The sequence below is a fragment of the Myotis brandtii genome, unplaced genomic scaffold, assembly GCF_000412655.1.
Source record: "Myotis brandtii unplaced genomic scaffold, ASM41265v1 scaffold61, whole genome shotgun sequence".
Classification (NCBI taxonomy): domain Eukaryota; kingdom Metazoa; phylum Chordata; class Mammalia; order Chiroptera; family Vespertilionidae; genus Myotis; species Myotis brandtii.
Window position 1 is genome coordinate 1,659,622 of NW_005370318.1, and position 11,641 is coordinate 1,671,262.

Sequence of the window (11,641 nt, forward strand, 5' to 3'; positions counted from 1 at the left end):
AGAAAACCTCATAATTTTTCAATGATTAAAGTAGACAGATCTTTTGTGTAACCAAGAATTATTTAGCATGATAATGGTTTGTGATTATGTTTTTTATCACTTAGTGATAAATACCAAAATATTTACAGATGAAACAATATGATAAATAATAATAAATAATAGAACTGATTTAATAATAATCCAGTGGCACGGGCTATAGTAGATACAGAAGAGAACATGAGGTGTTAAAGCTGTGTGATGGGTACAGTGAGATTCATGACACTAGTTTCTCTATTTTTTTGTATAGCATTGATATTTTTCATAATAAAAGCTTTTAAAAAACCACCAGGAACATCTGTAAAGTATTTCTTTATTTATTTTTGTTGTTAATCCTCACCCAAGGGTATATTTTTCATTGATTTTTGTTGTTGTTGTTAATCCTCACCAGAGGATATTTTTTTCCATTGATTTTGTAGAGAGAGTGGAAGGAAGGGGGAAAGACAGAGAGAAACATCGATGTGAGAGAGACACATTGATTGGTTGCCTCCTGCATGCACCCCGACCAGGGTAGGGGATCAAACCTGTAACCCAAGTATGTGCCCTTGACTGAGAATCAAACCTGTGACCCTAACCAGTGAGCACATAGGCCAGGGCATCTGTAAAGTATTTAGATTTCAGGTCCCACCCCAGAGACATGGGATCCAAGAAACTACAATGTTAACAAACTCCTCCATCCTCACCTGCTCCTAACCCCTAACATCCCAACTCCCACATGCAATTGTTCTTCAGACCACACTCTGAGAAATACTCTGTTTTCATTTCAAGTGATAGTTTGAAATGGAGATGTTCTTCATTATAGATAGTTGCTTGTTATTAAACTTTAAAAAAATGTTTTCATTGATTCCAAAGAGGGAGGAGAAACATCAATGCTGAGGGAGCATCTTGCACTCCTCCTACTGGGATCCAGCCTGCAACATGGGCAAGTGTCCTGATTGGGAATTGAACCGTGACCCCCTGGTTCATAGGTCAATGCTCTACCACTGATCCACACTGGCCAGGCTTGTTTTGATTTTAAAATAACACCCCTGGAGAAATCACCACTGCCTTCCAAAATGACTGAATATGTTCACTGTAGATCTCTCCAGAGGTAATTAAATTTCCAAGAAATATGTCAATGAACATATGTAGATTACATTTAATTCACTGCCACTATACACAGTGAGGTTCAAATCGGGATTTGAGGAAAACACAGAAGTTTTGGCTATTTTAATTACCTTCTCTGTATTTCTGAAATATATAACACCTGCTCTTGTGCCCTCTTCACATTTTGCCCTCCGATATACCAACTTATTCAGTTTCCCTCTACAGAGAAAATCCCATGCCCAGAATCTAAGACGGGTCCATCCAGAGTCTGAGCACATGGTTTTTTGCAAAAGAAAAGGACTACTAGGATATATTTTCTCCAATTTTTCAACTCTGATTTAAAGGCTTCAGCAGATAAAATCTTCAGAAGATCAGAGTGCATCATTTTGAATATGAGTAGTTATGCCTCATATCACCTTTCCCTTTCTCTTCATGCACCCTGCCCACCCAATCTGCCTCCTACTTTTTTTAACCTTTTGGTTAGTCCTCACCAGAGGATATTTTTTCCATTACTTTTTCAGAGAGAGTGACAGGGAGGGAAGGAGGGAGTGGGAAAGAGAGAGGAACATTGATGTAAGAGATACATCGACTGGCTGCCTCCTGCACAGGGCCTTACTGGGGGCAGGGAGAAAACCTGCAACCCAGATATGTGCCCTTGACTGGGAATTGAACCCGAGACCCTTCGGTCCAGAGGCCAAGGCTCTAACCACTGAGCAGAACCAGCCAGGGCTGACTCCTACTTTTAAAAATATATATAGGTCAATGCTCAACCACTGAGCCACGCTGGCCGGGCTGCCTCCTACTTTTAAGAACAAAACAGCCCTAGCCAGTTTGGCTCGGTGGATAGAGCATTGGCCTGAGGACTGAAGGGTCCCAGGTTCGATTCCGGTCAAGGGCATGTACCTTGGTTGCGGGCACATCCCCAGTAGGGGGTGTGCAGGGGGCAGCTGAATTGATGTTTCTCTCTCATTGATGTTTCTAACACTCTATCCCTCTCTCTTCCTCTCTGTAAAAAATCAATAAAATATATTTTTTTAAAAAAAGAACAAAACAGAACCCTCTAGTAGTTAACCCCCCTAAACTCTTTCTATCTGTTCTACCCCTTTCTTTCAACCTCATTAAAAGAGGAATTTCGCTCCCCAGCACTCTTCCACTAGACTTACTGGTTACACCTTCTTGCCCCATCTTTTCTCTCTCTGCTAAACTTACCTTCTTTGCAGAAGTAGGACATTTAGGCTAAGTTCTTCAGTCTTGTAAAAACATGTGTGTATTTGTATATGCCTAATAAAAATTTTTAGCTCTATCCGTTCTGGCTCAGTGAATAGAGCATTGCCCTGCGGACTGAAGGGTTCCAGGTTCGATTTCAGTCAAGGGCACATGCCCTAGTTGTGGGCTCAATCCCCAGTAGGGGGCAGCTGACCAATGATTCTCATCATTGATGTTTCTATTTCTCTCTCCCTCTCCCTTCCTCTCTGAAATCAACAAAAATATATTTTAAAAATTTTTAGATGGCTTGCATTTTTTATTTCTGCATTGTTTCATTTTTAATGAGGATTTATTTATTTCCTTTATGCCAGAAAAATAATATAAATTTCCATTTTGAAAAACCTGAAACAACAAAAGCCAAGTCCATGTTTGGGGTTGAATGACTGAACCAGTTGATGTGTTTTTCTCACATCGATATTTCTCTCTGTCTTTCCCTCTCTCTAAAAATCAATGGAAAAATATCCTCTGGTGAAGATAAAAAACAAAAAACAAAAAAAAAACAGAGTCAGAACCAGAAAATTCGGAGGTAAACTTCCACTTTCATGAGGCTTATGTGGAAACAGTCTAGGTCAGGGAATTCCAGTACCTGTTTTCAAGTCCTACTATTATCATTTCTTGGTTGGTTGATGTTAGGTAAGTTAAATTTTCTGACTTTATGTTTCTTCATTATTAACATGGTGGTAATCATCCCTACACAGCCTATCTTATTTGTAATGACCAAGTAAGATAATTGATATAAATGTAATAATATACATCAATATATATCATTTATCATTAACTCTGTTACAATAGGCAGAGTCAAATATATTTTGAGAGGCAGTGTAAGAGAATAGAAAGAGTATGAGCTTCAGAGTCACACAGACCTGGACTCGAATTCCATCTCCGTCATTCATTGTGCGATCCTGGGTGACTTCACCTCTCTGAGCTTCAATTTCCTGTTTATCAAATGAGTATAATATTATTAACCTGACAAGACTGTTGTGAGGATTAAATGAGGTAATGCATGCAACACATCTGCTGTAGGGCCTGACTCTTAGTACGTACTCAGCAGATATTAATTCTTCCCCTTATTCTAACAAGTTGGGATCAGTTTTCTTATGCTTACATGAAAATCCTGAGCTTGTATTTCCTCAATTAATGCTAAACCACATTAGTAATTACCATCTTAGGTCATCAACAGTCCTCAAAAAGGCTGTTTACTTGCTGCTTTCTTGGGACCAAATTATAAGGTGAGCAGTTCAAATTGAAAGAGTTCAGCATACATATATCCTTTGAAGTGGTAACAGGTTATTGCTGAGACATCTTTAAAAGTATTTTGTTACAAAATAAGACGCGAAACTTATAATGAATATTAAAAAATATCAGAGACACTGGAATACTGGAAAAACAATATTCAAAAAAATTATCTTAATAGTTTTTGATTGTTGCTATCTTTTCTATTTGAACCTCACACACACACAAAAACCCAGAAGCTGGACAGGCTTTATTATTCTGTTTAAAGATGAAGAAACTAAGGCATGAGAAGAAAAAAGAAGAGTGACTTGGTCAAGATTCATCAGTCATCAAGAAACAACCAAGAACTCCACCTTGATCTTTTGACTCCCCATTCAATGCTTTTAAAAACAAGATTTCGGTTAAATACACATAACATAGAAGTATTCATCTATGATCAAATATGAGTTGCTTCTATCTCTGGGCTACTGTGAATAATGCTGCTATGAACATGGGTGTACAGATATCTCTTAAAGACCCTGATTTCAATTCCTTTGGATATATACTTAGAATTGGAATTGCTATTTCATATGGTAATTCTATTTTTAACTTTTTGAGGAACCACCATACTGTTAGGAGGATCAGCCATACATAGTGGCTGCACCATTTTACACTTCCACCAACAGTGCACAAGGATTCTAATTTCTCCACATTCTTGCTAGCGCTTATCATTTCCTACTTTATGTTTTTGTTCTAATAGCCATCCTAATGGATGTGAAGGGCAGTATCTCATTGTGGTTTTCTTAAGAGTTTTGAAGTCTTCTGTAGAGATGCCAAAACACTAAGTAAACCTGGGTAACATCACCAACAGTTTAAAGCATTAAGATGCTACTAGATTTAATACACTGTAGGAGGCAACAGTACACAGTCCTTGCCTTCAAGGATTTTATAATCTAGCTGAAAAGAAAGGATACGTGCATTTAAAAATAAATAATGATGCAAGATAACATAGTCAAAATGATAAGTATTACATGAAGACAGAGAAGGATAAAATTATAGTAGGCTGGCTGATTAGAAAAGGCCTTAAAGAGCAATTTTAAAAGGAAGGGTTTAAATCAGTGATGGCGAATCTATGACACGCGTGTCAGAGGTGACACGCGAACTCATTTTTTTTGGTTGATTTTTCTTTGTTAAATGGCATTTAAATATATAAAATAAATATCAAAAATATAAGTCTTTGTTTTACTATGGTTGCAAATATCAAAAAATTTCTATATGTGACACGGCACCAGAGTTAAGTTAGGGTTTTTCAAAATGCTGACATGCCAAGCTCAAAAGGTTCGCCATCACTGGTTTAAATTATCCAAAAGAAGAGGAGGAAATTAATTTTTTATTTCAAGTATTATTCAATGCATTCTTTCAACATTTATTGGGCTCCTAATAAATTCTAAACACTGTGCTGAGATTGGGGGTTACTAAGTCTCTCAAGAGCAAGGCAGAAAGATGGGCAATGAGTAGTGACAATCCAAGGTACTGAGTATGTACACGGTGTGCTGAATCTTTTTTCTTTCTCTCCCCCGGCCCACATTTCTTTTTTACACATTAACTTTTTTATTGTGGTAAAAACATATGACATGAAAGTTACCATCTTAACCATTTTTTAAAAAATATTTTATTTATTTATTTCAGAGAGGAAGGGAGAGGGAGATAGAAACATCAATGATTAGAGAGAATCATTGATCTTGTTGGGGTGCATAGAGACCCCCCCCACATATTTGACTGCCTTCAGATATCTCTGGACCAAAACTCTCCTAGTTGTTCTCAGAGAAAATTTCCATATTGATTTATTTCCAGTGTGATTTTGTTTCTTCACTTTCAAGCCTGGGTAGTTAGCCTATTGGGTTCTCCCAGGGAGCCTGTTTTGTAAAGGCCCCTTAACAAGTCTTAGTATTTTTTGGTTATTGATTTCACTGCAGCTTCATGCATCTAGTTAATCGGGCTGGCAGTGTAGGTAGCGCTTTATTTTGGTGAACACTAGTTTCTCACAATTATATTCCTTTTGTCATTTGTAAAGCAATGTGCCAGTCCTCCAGGCTCTGTGGGCTTCTGGCCAAGCCAAGAAGCCGGAGCCTCAGTTTGCACACATGGCAGTGGAGGTGCTTTGAAGTGGATTGTCTGCATGTTGGCCATTAGAATAAAAAAATTGGAAAAATAAAAACAAGAGAACCATTGATCAGCTGCCTCCTGCATGCCCCCTACTGGGGAGCAAGCCTGCAACCTGGGCGTGTGCCCTGACTGGGAATCAAACTGTGACCTCCTGGTTCATAGGTCCACGCTCAACCACTGAGCCACACCAGTCGAGCAATTTTACCATTTTTACGTGTACAGTTCAGTAGTGTTAAGTACATGCATATTATTCATGCAACCACTCTTCAAAACTTTATCTTCTTGCAAAACTAAAGCTCTATACTCATTAAACACTAACTGCCCATCCCCTTCTCCCCCCAACCTCTGGCAACCACCATTCTACTTTCTGTTTCTATGAGGATGATTACTATAGATACCTCATATAAGTGAAATCATACATAAAGTTGTCTTTTTGTGACTGTCTTATTTCACTTAGTATAATGTCCTCAAAATTGAATCACTGCTTCCTAAGAGCCTACTAATCTATCAATAAGACTATTATCACCTCATTTTACAGTGAATCATAAAAGGAGTATGTAAAGCACATTTTTTCCAGACTATATTCATGCCCAATTTTTTCAAATGGAATATAGCTAGGAAGTTTGCCATTCTCCCTTGGGAAGGAGGCTACATTTAAGAAGATAAGGCTGTTACAAGTTAGTATTTAGCTCTCATCTATCACCCATATGGGTTCTTACATTCACAAACATGTGCTAGGCACTGGGGAAGCAAAGAAAGATCAGTAAGGCACAGAATTCTGCCCTCCAGGATCTCAAAGGTAGCTATAATATATGATAAGGGCTATAATCTATACTAATAAAAGGGTAATATGTTAATTAGACTGGGTCAACCGGACATCTTCTGGACATCCGACTTCCTTCTGGACAGTTAGGGGTGACCAGGCTGGCAGGGACCAGTTAGGGGGTGATCAGGCCGGCAGGTAGAGTGGTTAGGGGCAATCAGGCAGGCTGGCAGAGGAGCAGTTAGGGGGCGACCGGGCTGGCAGGGGGGCCGTTAGGGGGCGATCTGGCCAGCAGGGGGGCTACTAGGGAGTGACCAGGCCGGCAGGAAACCAGTTAGGGGGCAATCAGGCCAGCAAGCAGAGGTAGTTAGGGGCGATCAGGCAGGCAGGAGAGTGGTTAGGGGCAATCAGGCAGGCCAGCAGGGGAGCAGTTAGGGAGCGGCTAGGCTGGCAGGGGGGCAGTTAGGGGGTGACCAGGTTGGCAGGGGACCAGTTAGGGGGCGCTCTGGCCAGAAAGCAGAGGCAGTTAGGGGCAATCAGGCAGGCAGGTAGAGTGGTTAGGGGCAATCAGACAGGCAGGCAGGCAAGCGGTTAGGAGCCAGTGGTCCAGATTGCAAGAGGGATGTCCAACTGCCGGTTTAGGCCCCATCCCTGTGGCAGTTGGACATCCCCCAAGGGATCCCAGATTGGAGAGGGTGCAGACCGGGCTGAGGGACCACCCCCCCTGCATGAATTTCGTGCACCAGGCCTCTAGCTGAGTAATGAAAGAAGACAAGTTGAAATGATTAGCTTTCCCCCCACACACACTAAGTAAATCATAGGCTTCTTTTAAAAAGTAACATCTAAGCTGGATCTTAAAGGATGGCAGAAGTTCATCAGATGGGAAGAGAAGGGACAGACATTTCAACCAGGGGACCAGCATGTTCAGGAGATTTAGTGTAGTTATTTAGTGTAGCTGGAACTTAGAATACATGATGGGGAGTATTAAGAAAGGTAGAGAGTACAGTGCTGAGAAGCGCTGGAGAGGCAGACTGTGGATAGTTTTATTCTAAAAGTAACAGATAAATAACTGATTTTTAGGCAGAGGAACAGCATGATTGACTTTTTAGAGGAAACTGCAGGCCAGATGGAGAATGAACTGACGTTACAAAAAGCCAAGACCGTAACATCAGAGAAGGATGTCAGCTAGTTAACCAAATAGGGTCTCACAGATCCTGCTGGAGTTCAGGATCTCCTATTTGGCCTATAAGACAAGAAATCTGATTTTCCTAATGCATCTAGCATGGAAATATACTTGAGGACTGACTCACAATACCTAATTCATAAAAAAATGTGGTATAAAGTATAATTCTAATTTACTAATACACATTCATTTATCAAACACCTATAAAGAATCTTTGTGTTAAGTGTTTTTCTAGGTTCTAGGGATACAGCTGTGATTAACAATTTCCTGCCCTCACAGAGTTACATTCTAGAGTTTAAAATATTTTTTCAGTGACTAATATATTTGTGTTTGAACCTTGGCCAGTGTTGTTAAATGGTTAGAGAGTTGACCCTGGCACCAAAAGGTCTTGGGTTTGATTCCGGATCAAGGGCATGTACCTGGGTTGCGGATTCAGTTGGAGTATGCGCAGGAGGCAGCCAACCAGTCATCTCTCTCTCTCTCTCTCTTTCTCTCTCTCTCTCGTAAAGCAATGGAAAAAATATCCTTAGGTGAAGATTAACAAAATATATATATTTGTGTTTGCTGTCCAGAGGATTTCCTTCCCGGTATAAAGGTACCAGGGACTCTAAGTTGGTAATTAAAATGTTGTTTGGTGAATGATGAGAAAAAAAAGAGAGGTGGATGATTTTATTCAGGAACCAAGTGAAGCCTAAAAAATTATTTATGTTAATAAATAGCTTAACAATGTTCTTTGGGTTTACAATTTCTCAGTCCTGAACACGGCTGGATGAAAAAACATGGCCAAATCCTGGCAGATTCCTCCCTTTCTGGGTTCCAGGTGAACCATTTCAATTCTAACACATTCTTTCAGACATATTGGATTACAAGTAATTTTAATTACTTCTTTGGGGGATCCTCACTATACTTTCTACTACATGAACCCAAAGATAAGTTCAATTTCAGTCATTTTTACTATACATGATTAAATGAAGGCTCCGCCCTAACCAGTTTGGCTCAGTGGATAGAGCATCGGCCTGTGGACTGAAAGGTCCCAGGTTCGATTCCGGTCAAGGGCATGTACCTTGGTTGCGGGCACATCTCCAGTAGGAGGTGTGCAGGAGGCAGCTGATGGATGTTTCTCTCTCATCGATGTTTCTAACTCTCTATCCCTCTCTCTTCCTCTCTGTAAAAAATCAATAAAAATATATTTTAAAAAAATAAATAAATGAAGGCTCCAACTTCAACTATATTACTGTAAGCAATCATGTTAAAATTTGGGGCACTACTGGATTTTTGTCCAGTAATTCAACAAATATTTACCAAATATCTAAGTGCCTGTGATACTAGGCTTTGTTACATGTTGGGAATATCAGACTGAACAAGACAGGTTGTACCTATCCTCAAGGAATTTACATACATTTAAGTAGTGAAGTGAGATTATGAAAATCACCACTAAACAACTGACCAATAAATTAATTGTGGTGTAATGAAGGAAAGGGGCAAGAGAATGTTATAATATCCAAGAGACAGATGAAAATCACCTGGACTAGGCTAGTGGCATTGGAGAAAGAAATGGTTGGATTTGAGATTTATTTTGAACATAGAATCAAGATTTGATAATGAACTGAGTGAAGGTGAGGAAAAGGAAGGACTCAAGTTAACTCCTGGGTTTCTGACTTAAGCAACTGGGCAGGCAGTGCCCTTGAGATGAAGAAGACTTGCAACAGGAAATACCCAGAGTTTTAAATACAGTAACTTTGAGATCTCAACATGAAAATGTAGATAAGTAGAGAAGTAGGCACTTGAATATGTGAGGTTGAAAGGTTTGGTTTGAAAATATGGATTTGGTAATCACTGACATAATGACAGTATTTGGAGATAGTATTTTCATTAGAGTATATATAACCTAGTCAACTTGATTAGAAATGCTGATTCCTAAATCTCCTCAGTGACACATTTTCTCAGAAATCATTTCTATATATGACTAGTTAAGAATTCATTCCTACTAGTTTAGTTCTCAAAGGATAACTATTCAAGACTTCTTTGGGGGATCCTCACTATACTTTCTACTACATGAACCCAAAGATAAGTTCAATTTCAGAGTTACCAGTGCTTTTCATTAATATCTCAGTGACTTGCTTTTTTTTTTTTTTTTTGTCTCTCACCAAAGCTAACTCTTAAAGGCCTCATATAATTAGGTGCTCATGGATCAAAAGGGTTGAATAGGTCTGGATTTCTCTGCAGATTAGAATCTCTATTTAATTATGGTTTCTATAAGTTAAATGTCAATTACAAGGATGTATGGACTTGCTTACCAAGTAGAAAGAGTACTGGACTAAGACTTATGAGATTGGAGTTGTAGTTCAAGTACTATAACTACAGCCCCTATAGGCCTGCTATTTTATGGGTCAAGTGAAGAGACTATGGAATATTTTAAAGACTATGAAAACACAAAAGTTAGTTTACAATTGAAGAATTATAACCCTTAGCTTACTATTGGGCAGCTGGAGATCTGGGGTGGGGCTGAGCATCAAGAATGGCCCAGTGTAAAGATTCCAGTAGTCTGTTTCTGGATTTCTCACTAATTTTTGTGCACTTCATAACTTGGCGTCTGTGTCTATAAAACAAGAAAATCACAATGATTTCACTCACCATTACGGGAAGAAATTAATAAATGCTTATGTTTTGCAGAGATTCCTAGATGAAAGAGGTTAGAAAAATACAAATGATTTGTGTTGATGTTCCTATTAGCTTAGTCTAAGTAAGATCTATCTCCTGGAAAAGCTTAGCTTCCATTGCTTTGTGACTTGCCAACACCCCAGGGAATTTTGGCTTTTCCTGGGAAAAAAATTACTACCTTTGGGGAAATCTCTGAAGAAAGTCTTGCAAGTAGCCAGTTTAGGGAGGTCATGCCTGGTACCATGCTGTAAAGGAAAATAAATCTTTTCACAAAAGCGATCAAGATAATTTGCTAATCATACCAGCATTTCCCAAACAGGGAATTACCTACCACAAGCCAAATCCTGTGCATTCTTTCCAGCAGCACCCCCCCCCCCCCCCCTTCTTTTAAAACCCCCCCCCGTTTTTTTAGTTCTGTTTGTTAATCCTCACCTGAGGGTATTTTTCCATTGAGAGACAGAGAAACATTTATGTGAGAGAAACACATAGATTGTTTGCCTCCGGCCTGGGGAAGAGCCTGCAACCGAGGTACCAGCCCTTGACCGGAATCAAACCCGGGACCCTCTGGGACGCAGGCCACGCTCTAACCACTGAGCAAAACTGGCTAGTGCTCAGCACCCTCTTTACGAATGCCCACTGTTCCTCATGCTGTCTCCCCTTGCAGGAAACAAGCCCAACCTTGTTCAACTATAGGGGCGTTCGCGGAGGTCTTTGGTGGAGGGCATTAACACAGCGAGAGCTCCCTAAAGGGCAGGTGCTACTATGCCTCAAGGGATCTTCGTGATGCACGGGGCGCGTTCATGCAGAGACTTCATAAACAAGTATTTTGAGGTGCCGACCGTCCGCCTCTGGCCAGGCCGTTTCTCCTCTGGGTACGTCTTTTCTCTTTGGTTTGCGGCCTCCCAAGTTGAAATCCAACATGTTAGGTTAAATTTCCCATGAAGTAAAACCCCCTCGGGAGGTGACCTCCAGCTCCAATTTAGAGTTCCTCAAACACTAAAACACCCCAAAGGGGCACGGTACAGGTAATAGGAAAATTAAAGCCCCAACGGGTCCACATTACTGTTTTACCCCTCACCCCAACCCAGGAGAAATGGCCCTGAATTCACTGTACAAGCAGACGCTCTACTCCGCGAAAGGATTTGAAGGAAAAGTCACCACAGCAAAACCCAACCTTCCCGGAAGTCTTCCTCAGACGTCACGCACACGCAGAGGTCGCTGCGAGGCCGCCGCGCAATTGCCCGCCTCCTCTAAGAGGACTACAAGTC

General features: G+C 40.3%; 1 protein-coding gene across 1 annotated transcript in view; it reads right to left on the reverse strand.

Moving 5' to 3' along the window:
* LOC102246702 (tubulin alpha-1C chain) overlaps positions 1-11,624 on the reverse strand; it is a 27,747-nt gene extending 16,123 nt beyond the window's left edge. The window contains 3 exon segments of the mRNA XM_014550685.1: positions 3,252-3,323; positions 10,552-10,618; positions 11,548-11,624. Coding sequence (XP_014406171.1) covers positions 3,252-3,323; positions 10,552-10,617 — 138 coding nt within the window. The 5' untranslated portion in view covers position 10,618; positions 11,548-11,624.
* Positions 11,625-11,641: the final 17 nt, after the last annotated feature.